Source organism: Arctopsyche grandis, chromosome 11 (genome assembly GCF_051622035.1).
Source record: "Arctopsyche grandis isolate Sample6627 chromosome 11, ASM5162203v2, whole genome shotgun sequence".
NCBI classification, from domain to species: Eukaryota; Metazoa; Arthropoda; class Insecta; order Trichoptera; family Hydropsychidae; genus Arctopsyche; species Arctopsyche grandis.
This window is the reverse complement of record NC_135365.1, coordinates 29,264,284-29,282,583: the sequence shown is the minus strand read 5'-3', so window position 1 is coordinate 29,282,583 and position 18,300 is coordinate 29,264,284. Positions and strand designations below refer to the sequence as shown.

The 18,300-nt window shown below is 35.0% G+C and overlaps 1 protein-coding gene across 1 annotated transcript in view; it reads right to left on the bottom strand.

Annotated features, from left to right (window-relative positions):
- amon (prohormone processing protease amontillado) overlaps nucleotides 1-18,300 on the bottom strand; it is a 39,051-nt gene that overhangs the window by 620 nt on the left and 20,131 nt on the right. Inside the window, exons 2-11 of the mRNA XM_077441029.1 lie at nucleotides 14,165-14,269; nucleotides 11,580-11,829; nucleotides 9,312-9,349; nucleotides 8,229-8,305; nucleotides 4,841-4,929; nucleotides 3,499-3,674; nucleotides 800-912; nucleotides 443-643; nucleotides 297-372; nucleotides 67-224 (exon numbers count right to left, since the gene is read on the bottom strand). Coding sequence (XP_077297155.1) covers nucleotides 67-224; nucleotides 297-372; nucleotides 443-643; nucleotides 800-912; nucleotides 3,499-3,674; nucleotides 4,841-4,929; nucleotides 8,229-8,305; nucleotides 9,312-9,349; nucleotides 11,580-11,829; nucleotides 14,165-14,269 — 1,283 coding nt within the window. The remainder of the gene's footprint in view (nucleotides 1-66; nucleotides 225-296; nucleotides 373-442; nucleotides 644-799; nucleotides 913-3,498; nucleotides 3,675-4,840; nucleotides 4,930-8,228; nucleotides 8,306-9,311; nucleotides 9,350-11,579; nucleotides 11,830-14,164; nucleotides 14,270-18,300) is intronic.

The following is an 18,300-nucleotide window of genomic DNA, read 5'->3' as shown; positions in this document are numbered from 1 at the left end:
TAAATTTACAATCATTTCAATTGCACTATGAAATATAGTATGTTAAATTTTAGTCGGCGGACTCACTGTGATCCTAAGAGTACTCCTGCTTCACAGTGATATCTAGCCGGAACAGTTCTCCAAGGTTTTGCCAATGCAACCATGGCACCAGCATCCAAGACACCAAATCCAAACAAGTGATTGAACTCCAAACCCACACCGTTCATAGTCCAATGAAACCGACCCTAAAATGATCAAATACAAAAATAAAATATTTTACACTTAAAAGAAGTATTTTCAACATTGACTAAAGGTACTTTTGCATCAAATAGCGAATTTCTTTTCGAAGTCAGAACAGTCAGATGTTGAATATCCCTCCAGGTAAGACTTGGACTGTTGAAAAAATTTTGATAATATAAATAAATAAAAATTACCTATAGATAAAAATAAATAAAAATTATACTTTGCTTCAAGTGCCAGAGCAAAGACTCCAGCGGCCTCAGGAGCAGCAGCACTAGTTCCGGAATGAGTAGTCGTACATTTTCCGTACAGATCTGTCGTAGCTACACCAGTTGCAGGGTCTTTAGCACCGTTGCTGAAAGTGCTTGCCAGTGTACTTGAACAGGATTCATCATAATGAGCATTTTGACCATCATTTATTGCGCTGAAATTAATGAAACACATTAGTGATTAGTTATAAAAATTATTACTTTTTCAATAAAAAATTGTAAAAAGTACATATGTATGTAGTATCAGTTTTTGGTACATTTATTATATGTATGAACAAATATAGTATCATATTATTATGATGACGAAGTACCTGTTTATAGAGACCGTCCACATAGAAGCTGCATAACCGTCACAATTGCAATCATCATCTTCTCCGCCGTCGCCACTTGCCCAGACATAAATGTTTCCTAACCCGTTTCGACCCTGAAAAGTTTTAAATTTATATTGAATGTTGAAAAATGGCAATCCTGTCATTTCTCCACTAATTTTATTAAAAACTAAACGTTGCTCCGGTGTCTATATTCTAAATTACACATATAATATATGTAATACCGTGAGACAGTATACTAAGTTTGATACTAGGCTGATATGTACAACCATACATATTTATGTGTGACAGATACATAGTTCAATATTTAATTCTCAATAGCTTTAAAATAGTTTCAAACCCCACATGCACTGATTCTAGCGCGCACTCTCAAATCAACAAAAAAATTATACAAAAAATAAATATATCCATGGCAGCTTTAAGGTAAGGCCTATCCCCGATAACCGATAAGAAAGTCTTTTTTTCTATAGTGAGAGAGATAAAAAAAAATTATGTCGAAAATGACAAAAAATTCAAAAAATGGACTGATGGAGCTTTTGTAATGTTGGGTTACTAATAGTTATGTTTGGATATACTATTGCACAAAGCAAGTAAAAGGATATAATAACCCAATTAATAAATACTGTTTGAAATACCAAAAATATTCATAATATCAATTTGCCTTATAAATCTTTTTGTTGTACTAGTTGAAATTTCAACGGGTGGTTTTGGATTTTTTTTTGAAAATTTCAGGGTGTATTATAAGTAAAAACTTCCCTCCATATTTTTCTTGATTCCATATTATATTCGCACATTTTGCTGGCAGTGTTTTAACTGTGACGTACATATGTCGAATCGAAACGACAATTATACTACGGTGAGCGTTATCGCATACACACAGACACACAGAATTGCGCTATTATACATGTATATGATTATATTTATGGAATTAGCAGCGTTAAACAAAAATTTGCAAAAAAAACAAATTTAACATCTATAAAGACACACTAATTTGCAAGGGTTTTTCAAATGATTTTTGGGAAAAAAATTCCGCACATTTGTTGATTTGATCTGCTTGGTTTTCCACGCTACGAACTAATTGTCGTTGGTTATATTGCATACAAACAGGGGTGGCTCGTGATTTTAAAAACAGGTGGAGCACTAGGAAACTAAAGCCCCCCCCCCCCCACCTACATATTTATTTTTTTCCAAAAAATTGAACTTAATATATTTTTAGTAACATTTTATGCAAGGAAGGTGATTTTTTTTACAAATTATCGACTTCGTTCATTGTGTTCTAAAAAAGCAAAAATATGATAGCAGGTAAACTGACACTGGCGACCACGGGACCGTGGCAGGTAGGCGACTGCCCCAAGCTTCATTACGAACCGGTTCTGTTCACTCCATATTGTTCGTATATGATGAATGCGACACAATAGTGAACAGTATAAATAAAAGATTGTATCTTGTATCTTGACTATCGATCAATTTAATTGAATCATCGAAAATGTTACTTCTTTTTTGATTGGCTTTTAGCAAAAATTAATAAGTCTGCTCGGTAGCTTTCATGCGTGTAGAAGTTTACCTGCTTGTGAAGCAGAATGTATTCATAATCAAAAATTTCAAAATGAAAATAGTCTTTTGGGAATAAAATGTAAGCAACCCATTTATTGGACGTGTCTATGGGGAGGGGTTTGGCACAATGGGACCGTATCTACCTATATTTACCCTTCACGCTTCTGCGCTACTAATAGGTTGTTATCTTTGCGATTTTCTTGGTTTTGGACACCATAATTACGAAGTAGACCCTTTTTAATATAACGTGCTTCATTATTACACCATACAAAAGGAATATCATGTTTGTTCAAATCCTATCTTCTACGTGTTTTCATCTGATATTCAATATGTATGTATCGGATGAAAAATAAGCTTACCTATATATATATGTATATATGTAGGTATAAAAACTCGATGAACCATTTTGTCCTTGAATAATAATTTTCAAACACGTTGCTCACAAACTGTCGCCTTAGTGGTTTATTAATAGACCTGTCTCACTGGGTTACTTCTTATCTGTTGAAGATTGAAACCACCCTGTACGGGTATTTGGGATGATAATAAAAATATGCGGTTATTTAAATGCCCAACACGTCCCCTGTTTTCAATCACGTCACCTTTTGGGGGTTGCCGCCTCTCATGAATTTTAATAAAGGTTAAAACGAATAGCATTAATGTCAGAGGTGACACAATATTACTGCCATAAAAATACACCAACTCTTTTATGGAATAAAAAACATGATTCATTTGGCCATTCGAATATGCACCAGCAGAATAAACTAGTGGTTAGAATATAATGCTTTGAACAGAGTGGTCACGGGTTCAAATCCCACTGGTTTCTGCTGGCCAGACCTCGGATTTGTGACTCCAGGTCGATCGTTTCCTATCTGAGTTTGCCAATTTATCTGATTTTCATTGAAACGGTTCTAACAAATTGGCAAACTTACTCGCAAATCTCAAGTTTCCAGCAATCTTGAATTTCGCTGAATTGTTTAAAAGTTTAAATTTGCTGTGTGTGTTGATTGATATGTATTTACTTTGTATAATACTTGTATCAAATGTACAATGTTCCTGGCCAGGAAGGCGCATTGGGGTTACCTGTTAGGCCTTCCTGGTATAGATTAAAAATAAATAAATGTACTGACCTCGTTGACTCCTCGGACAATGGCTCTCATGGTGGCGTTTCTGGGTCCGTCGACTGTTTTGCCATCGTCTGTAGGACCCCACGAAGCACTGTAGATGTCGATCTTGTGAGGCTCGTGTCCCATCGAATTGGCTTCTATCAAATCGGTCATATAAGGCTGATCGAGCATTCTTATGCCTGTACAAAAAAATCATATGTCCACTACGATGTCTATTTATCTACATATGTATACCGAATGTATATATGTACCAGTGGCGTGCTGTGGAAATCTCTCTATTTCGATCGCACTGCCTTACTTACGTGTGCGCGAGCGGTGACGTCATAGCGAGTCCCCTTGTATCAAAGTCGCGCACACGTACATAAAGTTGTGCGATAAAACAGGGAGATTTCTACGGCACGCCACTGTTATATGTGTACATATGTATGTATATTCGGAACAATGACGGATGAATAAATTGTATGAAACCCTAATAAATTTTATGTAACCCTAATTGGTTTCAGAGTAGAGATAGTTTAGATTAAACTGGATGTGAAATTATCATATGGAAGAAAACCATGAGGTAATTTCCGCAGTATGATTATAAAATTGCCACCCCCTTTCACTTGTATTTTCGTTTCCTTCATTGAAGAATATTGTCAAGAAATAAAAATATAGAAGAGGCTTGTAAAATTAGTTGATTGTGATTTTTTTTAATTACTGTGCCATTTTATTCAAAACAATCTGTATAATAAAACTCATTAAAACATATTGAATAGTTGATTGTGATTTTTTTAAATTGCTGTGCTATTTTATTCAAAACAATCTGTATAATAAATCTCATTAAAACATATTGAATAGTTGATTGTGATTTTTTTTAATTACCGTGCCATTTATTCGAAACATTCTGTATAATAAAACTCATTAAAACATATTGAATATTTAAAATGCCAAAAAGCTTTTGCAAAATTCCCGAAACTCATCGAATCTCATTAAGTGAATTCTTAATTATTATTTTATAAATTTTACTTTATAATTCAACGAAACAGCACTGTTGAAAGTACCCCATGAAATGCTTTTAATTATAGAGATTAATGTTCTGCTTCGAGCTTTCCAAGTAATGTTTCGATAAATTACTTTCAGTTGGCAGTCAAATGTTTACAGTTAATATAATTGAATTTATTACGAGGACGTTTTTGAACAACTCAACGTCTTTTTAATAATGGTTAGCCCATTAGATTTTTCTTCAAACTCTAACCTTGACATTTCAAAGACTTTTTTTATGATTGTGGTTAGATTTCAACATCTAATAAGGCAGTTGGGGAAATTGTTACCCAACAAGTAATGGAGTTAAAATCAGAAATACCTGCAATTTTCGAATCGTATGCTACTCCAACTCCACAGACTCCGTTGTCTCTAGCAGCTGCCACCTCGCCAGCACATCGTGTTCCATGACTAAAAATACACATCATTATTAATCCATTTATATTATAAAATTTACTTGAATTTTGATTTAAAAATTACATGCGAATGTATAAATGTATGTATATTAGAATAAATATTAAATAAAGTAAATAAATTAGAGTAGAATATAGTTATCAATACTTTGGGCTATGATATTGTAGCATTGCTAAAAGGAGCCGCCGTTATAATTAGTTTTCGAGGATTATCTCCAGACTTAAAGTGCTGTCGGCTAACAATGGAGACCCCCCCCCCCCCCCCGAATGGACTTAGTGGTCGGTAACGGCATTCGGTCACTTCCCGCTAGAGTTCTCAGAACTGACAGCGCGAATGCGCGGGACTGCATATTTGGTACGTGACTATAACAATTGGTAAACAAACGCTTAGAGGAAGATGCAGTGAGCGACCTGTCGTTTATAAGCAGGTACTTAGGCTATATGACGGCATTCTGGACGGAGCACTGGCAGTGTGTGGATCTCTTTAATCACCCAATAAATGCTGTGAAGTGACTTTCGCCTTTTATTTGGATCCTCCACCCACCCCTACGCAACAATATTAATGTGACTAAAGTTTGAATACTAATATATGTCAATTGGAGGCTTTAGTCTAATTTTCCACATGTTTTTTAAACTGAATTCAACTTTCAATGTTGAGATTAGATTCATAATCTCGAAAAAAATTAATCCATTCAGAGGTGATAATCACCTTTAAAAAAAACACAATAGAATCTATTGTATGTGTATTTTTTTCTAAATAAAAAATGCTTTAATTTTTTTGTAAAATTCTTTTGTTAAGATATTATACAAAAATTGAATACATTTTTGTAAGTAAAGACTTCTAAATAGATTTATTTGTTTGTTTATCAAATTTGTTTCCCTATAGAAAAAAAAATAATTGAATGAAGTAAATTATTTTAAGAATTACGATATGTATATATTGTATGTTTATCTTAAAACACTTTTGTAAATGTACATTTGTATTTATTTTTTACAACTGGCATATCATATTTCGAAAAAGTCCAATGTCACCACTCCTAAGGTATAGCGTAGGTATTCCCAGTTGATTTTAATCGCTCCTAATTCCCTACTGCTTGTTACAGAACAATATTAGAACGTGTAATAACCATATTATACCTATATATATATATATATATATATATATATATATATATATATATATATATATATATATATATATATATATATATATATATATATATATATATATATATATATATATATATATATATATATATGTATATATATATATATATTCATATTATCAGCCTGAAACCCGAAGTTGCAAATGAAAAATAAATAAAAAAGCTCATAAAAGGGTGAGTTACTCAACCGAAATTCAGTCTATTCGATTAACGCGAGCCTGTTTGCCTCTCTTTTTCATCTCATCTCTTTTAAATTAAAAAAAAAGCACCATCAATCTGAAATTCGCATCTGGGTTGGTTCACTTTTACCATTCTGGTTCTATTTCCCTCATTTTTCCAATAATCAATTCATCTATTTGATTCGACGAGGCAATGCTTTACATTTGAAAGGCTCTCCCGTGCCTGAAGCGTGTTTTCCATCACGAGATAGCATACGTATGTATGTATACATGTATGTATGTATACATGTATGTATGTATACATATGTATTATAATATATTAAAAGGGAGCGAAAAACGCAAATTTTGATTTTCCTACAATTTACCTAGTGAAAAACTTTCATCATATCAAGAGAATATTGATTTTGCCTCCACTCAATCGTCATACATATTTTTCAGAATAGTTTCGGTTTTTAAAGGCTTTTATTTATTACTTAAGAAAAAAAAGAATTCAAAAATCAATTTCAAAGTTTCAATAAAAAGAGAGATTACGTTCAACAGTCACCTATTGCAATTTAATTGGATAGATTATGATTAGTTTTGACTGATTGTCGCCGTTTAGCCAGAAAATGCCACGTTTCCCCACGCATAAATAAGTACATATGTTTCAAAAATGTCATTCATATATTCGCATCTTTTGATAATATATGATAACTAATGCTGTGCCAGTTGATTTCCACTGGTGGTTTCGGAAAGGAATTGATACACGAATTAAAATAAAGTTATATGATATATATGTAAATATAATGTATGGTAAGTTGAGAGCGCGCATTACACGCTCACCAATCTAGCCCGTTCACCAGTTCGAAATGATGAATGTGAATGATGATTCGTGGATGTGTGTGTATATATATATATATATATATATATATATGTGTACAGATGTCGCTCGGCTTGACGTCTCTCGGCGCTCAATATCAGGAGCACATATCAGAAGCTCAGGTCCCCACTTTCCGCCACCCCGCGTCTCCTCGTCACACCACATCCCTATAGCAGATGCTTAAAATGTACTCATTGATCTGAATTTATAGTCGTTGCTCTTATTGGTCAAATGTTTTAGTCCAAGTGGACTACTACTTCGAACAATACAAATACCTAGGAGCAATGATCAATACGGACGACAGTTCCGAAATGGAGATAAGAAAAAGGATTGAAATAGCGATAAATGCCTTCGGCAGCATGAAAAATGTTTTGTATTGTCGAAGTTAGTCTATGAAATTGCGCTTAAAAGTCCTGCACTCCTATGTTTGGTCGGTGTTGCTGTACGGATTCAAAACGTGGACGCTGCTAGTGGCATCCATGAACAGGATAGAGTCCTTTGAAATGTGGTGTTACCGGAGGATGCTAAAGATCTCGTGGAAGGAGCATGTAAGAAACGAAACAGTCCTCCAGCTTCTTCATAATAAAAAGAGAGAGCTTCTTGACACGGTGAAGCGCCGTTAGATGGAATACTTTGGCCAAATTATTCGCGGACCCAAATATCGCCTTATACAAACAATCATAGAAGGGAAAATAGAAGGCAAACGGTGGCTTGGGAGAAAGAAGCTCTCTTGGCTCCAGAACATCAGGTCATGGATGGGACTCGGTCTCGAAAAGTTATTTCGGCTTGCCCATGATAGGGAAGAATTCGCCATAAACGATGTCTGCGCAAGGTAGTCGCCTACGTCCGAATACGGATTCGGCATTAGAAGAAGAAGAAGAAGAAGTACTACTTCACGCTGATTGGTTGTGCGCCTCGTTCGCGCGTATTCTATTAAATATCTTTAGGCACAACATACATATATGTTATGTACCATATCCTGGTATTCTAAAGTTTGTCTTTTTGAAATCTCCATACTGGTTGATGCACTCGCACATACATACATACAAATATCGCGTCCGTACTTATATATAATAATAGTTTTTAAACTAACCTGTTGAACCAATCGTCTGTATATCGCGGATATGGGAAAGGGTCGTTGCTGCTGAAATCATATGACGCTTCAGCATTCTGAAAAATGTATTGAAATATAAAATATTTGGATTGAAATACTGAAAAAGACCTTAAATATTGCACACGTGAAGTATAATCTCACAATAATAGATTGGATACGACTGGATTATATAAAATGTTAAAATAATTTCTCTACGCAGATCCAAGACAATGTTTATACCTAATAAGAACTTTATCTCAACGTAAGTAAATAGATTAAATAATACATTCGGCCAGTAAAGGTTAAATAAATAGATCAATGAATAGGTCTCATTATATATTTAATAGTGTACTCTTTGACCTTAATGCTAGACTGAAATAAAAACACGTAAAATACTAGTGCATTCTAGATATACATATGTATATTATATATATCGGGCAAAGGCAACACTTTATTTTCCTTTCAATTAGCCTCTTCACATTAGTATTTCTGAGAAGCTATCGATCTTTGATGTTGGTTTTTTTTTTTTGTGAAATTGTATAATATGTTATGAAAGTAATAATGATGAATTTCGAGAAAAACAATCAAATAAAGCTTCAGTTGTGTAGCCGCAGGGTGAAATTGTTAATTTGTTTAATCAATTGTACATATTTCGGTTGCCATTTATTATACAGAGCCTCCGGTCTCTGAAGAGATTCTTAAAATAATACTCGCCCAAAACGAAAACAAACAAAATACGAGCAAACAAACCGCCTCCGGTGACGACAACACAAAAGAAAATAAATGAAATTTGCCATCCGGAAAATTTTCTTTCTGTTTTCCGACTGATTTGTTTCGGGCGACGACAATAAAAACCGTTTTAACCATTCAAACGAGACACTGAATAATGGAAAATGGTAATTACGCGCCGCTTTACTTCTTATTTGTTTATTTATTATTATGCGCAGAAGGAAAATCGAACCGGATACGCGCCTTTCACTAATGAAAATTAATTAAAAACCAATTAAAATAAGACTTATTTGGAAAAACAGCAGATGGAATCGTCAGTTTGTAGTAAAAGTGGGAAAATAAATGTATACTCACATAGTTGTATTTCAAATCTGGATGCATGTAGTCAACGCCTGTAATGGAAAATCATTTTTATTACAAAAAATATTTACACATGTGTACATTGATACGTGTGATGTGCGTGTGTTTTTATTTATTTTTGCAAAATGTGGCTCGTAAGGCGATATCATCAATTATCAGGAAAAACAGCACGCTTCACGCAACACCCAGATAAGTGGAAAACTTATGACGGTAAATAGAGAGTAAAACCACCACAAAACATTCGACGCATTACAAGATTAGCTTTCCTCATGTGTTTATAGATACGTACAATATATTTATATAATATCGTACAATATGATATAAAAATAAATTACTATTATGCCGGTGAGTGTGATCTATTATATTTTCACGGTGAGTCATTTTATCGGGAAAATTAGGCAATTATTATTTATTATATCGAGAAGGCTATCGAGTATTTTCCAAAAGCCAATATTGGGTATTTATAAACAGAGATGAGGTTATTCTGAGTAAAATAATTACGGTATATATATACTACAAACGACGTACATTCTTAGAAACCTCTGCTCAGAATAATGAATACGGGCAATGCCTTGCTAATTTCAACATTCAAAATAAATTAAAAAAAAAACAAATGAATTTTCTTTTTAATGTACTGACAACACTACTTGGTGATTTGAACTGCAAAAAGTTTGTAAGTGTACATATGTAATGCATAACTTTAAGCCATATCTAATATCTTATATCTTATTAATTGTAAGAGGCACAGGATCTGTATCTATGTACATACATATGTGGCCTAATGTAATCAAATAGCGAGCGAAGCCGGGTAAAACCACTAGTAATAAATAATTGCTAAATGATATTAAATTAGAATGAGATAGCACACATGTCGTATACATATAGATAAAGTATTTGCCAAATGGGATTTAAATTGTTTTGAATAATCGAAATTGATCGTATTCTGGAAAAGTTCTCCGATTTAATCTGACAACTGCTAAAACAGTTCCTCACGAAAATCAGCCTCATTATTGTAACAAGACCAGTGGTGTCACCAGAAAAATGTTATAATAATAGAAGAATAAATAAATAGTTTCAATATTACGCGGTACATCTCCATAACTACGCTAAAATGCACGGAATACAATCAGGGTCATTAGATATTCACTACAGAAATTAAAGTTGTATTTTGATATAGATTTATTTACAATTTGAGTATATAGTGGTGTTGGGCGTTGGTGGCCAATCTGTTTCTTTTCTCAGTTGGCGGATTGTATTTATCCACTTTTTTTTATTTGTCTGTCCTTGGGAACTCTTAAATTAGCGTGTAATGTATGTATATGTAGTTTCAACAAAAATGTGTATAATATAAAATGGACGATTTTTATATTAAATAATTAGTTATTAATATAATTGAGTATTCGTCGCCACCGAGAGAAATGTTTTTACATTTATTTAATTTTAAATTTCTCTGATGCCACCCCTGAAATGTTATGTAGAATGCGAGCGATCGCCGTGACACTTTTAAAAACTGTCAAACTACGATATTAATTGAATAATATGTTACTGAAATGATCAATTTACTTATAAAAATGTATCCCATGTTGTTTATTGTGTGTTTTTGAATGCATTGTGCAATTTTTAACGATGCCATTGCCCAGAGAACGATGCCCTTTTATCGGATATATGTACGTCGAGCACCAAGAATCAAATACGACTGATGCTTAAATTATTTAGGAATGTCTGTGGACAATCGTCACTTGACAACAATATAATAAACAATATAATAATACCTAAAGCCACTTTTATTATAATTTGGAACAACGGGTTTCCAAATTTGTTTTCAATAAAAATATTTTGAAAAAATATGTACATACATACATATATACATATGTTTGCTTACTTTTTTTTCATCCAAGGTACTAATAGGTGACAGTTCATTAAACTTTCAAGGTTAATATAATTTTTGACAAAAATGATATGAATTTTTAGATTAAATGACGGGTTTCCGGAAACCCTTGGAAACCATTAGGGTGACACCATTGCTGAAAAGACGGCTAGTTTCAATTTGCTGATGTGACGATGGCATAAGTGTACAAGACATAAATAAATATGTGTACTTTCGAAGGGGTGAGTAGGTGTACATGTGTGTTGTAAAATGGAGCGGAGTAAATATTTGGTTTAGGTCGAAACAATTGGGTGTTTGGCCGTAACCCAGGCGAGGCCTCGTCGCGGTGTTTGCACAACGGACAAACAAACACCCATATTGTGGTGTGAACTGACCGTCATCCATGATGGCCGTGGTGACGTTCTTGCCGGTGACTCCTTGCGCCCACGCAGCTTCCACGTTGAGATCCAGCCGAGCTTTCCCTCCATTTTGCCCCGTGTTCTTCAGATACCACTGGAGGGGGAAGTAAGGATCTGAAGGAGGTGGAAGGGCCCCGACAGCTGCCCCGCTGTCTTCCCTCGCACCCAAGGGTCGATATCCTCGCTTGACCCTCGCAAATCCTGCCTGCTGTACGGCCGAGTGAACCTAAACAAATACGTACGCGTTTTATGGCCGTATCGTAATCACTTTGGGCGTTAGACGCTCAGCTGGTAGATCCAGGAAATGTACCCGCCCAGCTGATCATGTGAAATACTTGTCTTGTGACCAATCATTGATCAAAACATACATAATTTCATAAATGATAATCAATGGGGCCTTCGACACAGTCAATATTACTTACAATATCACCCGTATGATACGGGTAGGATAATTAAAGATTTAACTGACTGCACACTTAGTCTATTCCTCTCTTTGCTCCACTGAGTATTAATCAGTGAAACAACTCTTTACACGTTTGCGTTATGTGCGCTTATACAAAAATAAAACTCGCAGATCTTGAGCAGTTCTGAAAAACATTCAATGTTTTTAATACTTTTCAAGTAGATTGTCCACTGCTCGTGCAACTTCAAATCATAATATGCTTCATCTTCATCTTATTGTGATTTAAGAAATGAAATCAAGTTACAAAATTGATCGTGTAGCTTAACATCGTCAATCTGATGCTCAAGAACTCAATGCATGAAACTAAATCATCATATTTTAGGTTTTCGTTCTCTTTCAGCAATGTCATCCACTCAAAACATTTGAAATCTTCCAAGTGTATCATCCATTCCATCAAGTTATCTTCACAAGCCTTGTAAACACTGAAAAATTCGTTGGAAATGGACTCGGCTTCGTCATTATCACGAAGCTGTTCTCTTACGCTTAGTGGCAAAAAATTGTTGTTTCTTCGATTACGAAGCATATGAAGTACGGATTGAAGTATCTTTGAAATTTCCAGAACGGAATTATGTTCCGCCAATCCCGCCCGATGTTTAGCAAAAAGGAGGACTTACAGTAGGTAAGGGAGGACGGGAGGACAAAACATGGAAAAGGAGGACATGTCCTCCTTTTGGATACCATCTGGCAACCCTACCCGTATCCAGCTCTCATATCTGGATACGGGTAATATTGTAAGTAATATTGACTGTGTCAAAAGCCCCAATGGCTCAGTGCCTCAGTACATAACATATCAATCGAAATAGTATTACTATTCACCGTCATTATCCAATACTCCGTAGCTGTGTCACCAAAATGAGAGAAAAAGTATTTGTGTTTCATTTTTATTTAACATTATTTCAAATATCGCTGTAAATTTAGATCATCATTACGGTTTGGTGATTATTCCGCAAAAAGCGATCTCGCGGACGTCACTAAAATCTCGATCACGGAACATCTGGCACCCAAAAACTCTATCAATCGAAAGCTATCCACGCGAAATATTGTACTAACGAGAACTCGAGTACCAGATATTCCGTATTCGAGATTTTTGTGGCAACGATTGTCGTGCGCACGATCACAATTTGCGCAATAATCCGTTTACCCATTATTAAGCATGTACATATGTATGTATATACATAACAATATATAACCCCTGTGATTTATCGCAAAAAACAATTCCGTCAAAGTGCTATATACTTTGCCTTATTGATTGCTGATTTTATCGGAGCTACATATGAAGTAAAGAAAGTTATGTATGTACATACGTATATATGAAAGCAAGGAATTAAAGCTATGATATTTGAAATAAACGTTGCAAACAAATACTTTCAAAAATTGCGTTATGACGATAATTGATGTTTATGTAAGACTTATATCATTTATCTACATATATTTTATAATTGAACTACAAATCTTTGAACTATGTAAGTTTTGAGAGTTTTAAATTCTACGAATTCTGAGAGTTTTAAATTTTGAGCTATAAAGGCGCACAAACACAATCGTACGACACGGCATGTCCAGGTAGACTGAATGGACGTGTCTTATGTAATTACTTATTATTTCGACAAGTTTCTTCTATATTTCTTTAAATATGGGAATCAGCGTTATCAATCACTATTAAACCTATGTCAATACAAAGAAAATATATCACCGAAATACCTAGCATAGATCAGACATGCTAGCGTTTTGTAAAACTATCTAAAAAAATGTGTGTTTGCGCCCTATGGATCTTTTGTAGGACAAAAATTATTTTGTTGAATGAATTTTTGGAGCTACATACAAATGATATGTACATATTGACTAAAAATTTGAATTTTTTAATTATTTTAATTATAATGTTGAGACTATAATGTACTATCCATCATTTGAAAGTAGTTTGAATCCTCGAAACGGACAGTGACGGATACAACTGGGATCACCAGGCCTATTGCATTGTGTTGTGAACAAAAAGCCTCATCTGTTGACAGACACGCTATTGTCCGCGTATCAAAAAAGGTTTAAAAACATCCAAGGGGAGTTAGTAATGATATAAATAAAATAAATAAAGAAAAAACAGTACCTCTGGATCCTTTTTCAATAATCTCATATGAGGCACACTCCTCCGCGAGCGTGCGTGCGGTAGAGCTCGATGGGCAAAGTGAAACTCAGACTCGGAGCTGAGAACCTGTCGTAAATACAAAAAACAAGTTTAAATTTGATGAAAATTGAAATGAAACAATTACAGCGACTCCACCGTGTCATCACACTCAAAACGAAACGAGGGACGCGGGATACATATTCCTCGCCATTAAATTTAACGAGCCCTTTGATCCCCTAATGCCGGCTTAACGTCTGCCACTTCGATGGAATATGCGCACCTGTTTCCTCCCTTCACACGTGTAGCGCTAATTCTCCTAGCTAAACGTACATATTATGTTTACTCCTGGAGCGAGAACAAGGATGGGATGACAGATTACCTACTCTCGATCGAACAGCTTCAAAGTAAATAAAGACATATTTATGTATCTACAATGTACATATGTAAGAGTAATCATTTGCCAACGATATGGCGTCAATAAATATTATCGGGGTGATTGACTACAAATTTAAGTACAATACAAAAAGATTTTCACCCAAGCATCGCCGGGCAATTTTCTTTGTCTTCTAATGCCGAATCCGTATTCGGATTGTCATTGTCAAATAATTTTCCGAAACAAAGAGTTCGAGTCCCATCCATGACCTGATATCCCGGAGCTAAGAGAGCATCTTTCTCCCAAGCCTCTGTTTATCTCCTATTTCCCCTCTATGATTGTTTGTTGAAGGCGATATTTGGGGCCGTGAATAACGTGGCCAAAATATTATATTGTAACGTAAAAATTAAGAGAGGCGCTCGTGGTTCACTAGCGCCGATCGCCTGATCTCGCATTGGCATCGAAATGGCGTCAACGTATAGAGTGGTCGGGTACAACGGCCAATAGGATCGCGCGACTCATCGACCAATAGGATCTCGCGAGTATCTGTATACGGAATAAATATTGGGCGCTCTTGAACTGTGATTCATTCAGAACCTGGCTGCCACCAGAGGAGCATCAGTAAAGATCTGAAACTTACCTGATTGTTTTATTGTACCTCGACTTGATTCCCCTTACCTCTGGATACTCTTCACCATCTTACGGCGCTTTACCGTGTCAAGAAGCTCTCTTTTTACTAACCTCTTCTTACGTTTTATGAAGAAGCTGGAGGACCGTTTCTTTCCTCACATGCTCCTTCCATGAGATATTTAACATCCTCTGGTTACATTACAATTCAAAGGACTCTGTCCTGTTCAGGCTTGCCACTAACAGCGTCCACGCTTCACATCCATACAGCAACACAGACCACACACATTATAACATAAAGATTAGGTGAGTGGCGCTCGTGGACCGATGGTTTACGAGCGCTGATCACCTGATCTCGTGTTCGCGCCAAAATAGCCTCGGCGTATAGAGGAGTCGTGTATAACAGCCAATAGGGTCTCGCGACCCATTGACCAATAATATCTGTGTGCGGAGAGTATAAATATTGGGCGCTTTTGGACCGTAGAGCATTCGATGCTGGAGAGCCGACGGGTGCAGACCAATAAATAACCTCTACTACACTAGCTGTCTTTCTCTCCAATCCTGGATTTTTAAGCGCAATTTCATAGACAACACAAAACATTTTTCATGCTGACGATGGCATTTCTTGCTATTTCGATCTGTTTTATTATCTCCATTTCAGAAGTGACATCCGTATTGATCATTGCTCATTGTATTTGTAGTGTTCAACCTGTTCAATTTTTTGTCCGCGCACACTCAGGTTTAATGGATCCGTCTTTTCTTTGCATATAATCATTGATTTTGTCTTTTTAATATTAATGGACAGACCCCACTTTTGAAATGATTAGTTTATTGCGATCAGTAACGATTGCAGGTCTTCGGCACTCTCTGTCAGTTGCCGTATCATCAGGGAAACGGATATTATTAATTATTTCGCCGCCTATTCACACTCCTATTCTCCTATAGACTGCCTGGTTGAATACCATTTCCGAATACAGATTGAACAGCGTAGGCGACAATACACATCCCCTCGGCGGATTTCTACGTTTCCGGTTTCCAAGTCTTCGACCTTCACGACAGCAGATTGATTCCAGTATAAGTACTTCAAAAAGACGATATACTTTGCATCTATTCCAGTTTGGTTAAGTGCATGCATTAATCTATCATGTTCCACTCTATCGATTGCCTTTTAGAAGTCGATGAAACAGACGTATGTATATCCTCTTTTTAAATTCCCTACACTTTTGCAGGAGCATGTTCATGCAGAACAACGCTTCTCTTGTTCCCAATCTCCCTCTAAATGCAAATTGTGAATTCGAACGTATTCTTTCTAGAATAAGTTTGAGAAGTACTTGGCTCAATAAACGAAAGTGTGTGAAGTGTGAGAAGTGTGTGGCTCAATAAACGAAAACGTTGGCTTATTTTTCCTCGGTAAGGGAATAAATGTCGACTGCAACCATTCTCGAGGAATTTTACCACTTTAATATATATGTAGGGGGGTATACCCGCAATATTTAATCGCCATAGTTCTTTATCAACTCAAAATAAAATAAAATAATATCGCGTGCTCATATTACCATTATTAACCTATGCTTCACCTGTATGGAATAACGCCTCGAATACTAACCTTTCCAAGTTCCAAATAATACAAAATAAATCCCTAAAAATAATTTATAATACACCCATATATGCTAAATTGAAAAAACTGCATGCCATAAATAATATTCCGTTTGTTACAGACATTACTAACACACTAACCAGGAGATTCTATGACAGAATCACTAATAACCATACTAACACACTTGTGAAGATTCTCGGTGATTACAACAAAATGTCTATACCCTTCAGGTATAACACACAGATTACCTAAACACAATCTGCTTTAGGTCATCGACTTTAGAGAGTCTTTAATTAATATTATGTATTAGATGTATTATGAGCATTTATAAGAATTGTAAATAGGTTTTTGAGCTCTTTTTCCTATTACGCTGTATATTAACATTAGAATAATATAATACTATGATTACTAACAAAATTAAATTAAAATTGTAAAATAGAAAATGATCAGTAGATCAATAGCTATTAAAATAGATATAAAATGTATTGTGAACATAATTTAGTAATACATAATAAAAAGCATTTAAAAATCAAATATATATGTAGGTATATGATTGAAAAGTATCGTCAATATTTGAACGCCTTCTTAATCTATCAATTTTAATAATTCTACAGGAATAAATATAGCTGGTTATATATGTATGTAGCTAATAATAGGATTGTAACTAATAGGAATGTAGCTAGTTGTAAAAGTGTGACGAGATGGATTTTTTATTTTTATTTTATTGTCACGTAAGTACAAAAGACCCTGGTTGAATACAGGATATTTACAGAGCGTAAAGTACACACTATAGTGGTGCCAAAGTGGTGCACTTGATATCAAGCATTGCCTCATTGTCAAAAGACGTTTCAGAAGATTCTAGAATATATTCAAATCGAACTGAAAATGGAGGGTAAATTAGTCGATACATTTGTGGAAAATAGCACAATTTTATTTGAATTAATCTCCCAAAATAGAAACATTTTGCGTCAGAGAACGTACGGAAACGCAATTTTGATTATATGATGAAATTTTTAATCAGGCATAAGTACTGTATAAGTATGTACGGTGCCTTGAAGCGTACCTAAAGCTTTTAAGTTGCCTCTTCTCAAGCAATTCTGAAATGTTTATCATTCGACGATGATAATGAAAAGAGCAATTAGCCCAACGATCGTCAGCTCTTAATTGTATTAAATTCTACAATTACATTATACGATATTCGCACTCATGGTCGTGGATGTTTTACAATTTTGTAGCGGAATGGCATTGCGATCATAAAAGATAAATAAGCGAAGTCTTATTAAATCCGTGCTAGGTCATAAAATGAGTGCTAACTGCTCAGCACCCCGCTGAGATCGGTGATCCGTTTTCAGCATCCCTGAACAATGTCTCCTTTTAAATGGAAATATGTGTGATTTTCTTTTACGTTTATTGAACCTATATTAGTCCGCAATAGAGTGATTCGTTTCGTTAATTAATTTTGAATTGTTCGATGTTTCTCAGATAAATAAAGATTTATAGTTGAACATGGGTAATACAAAA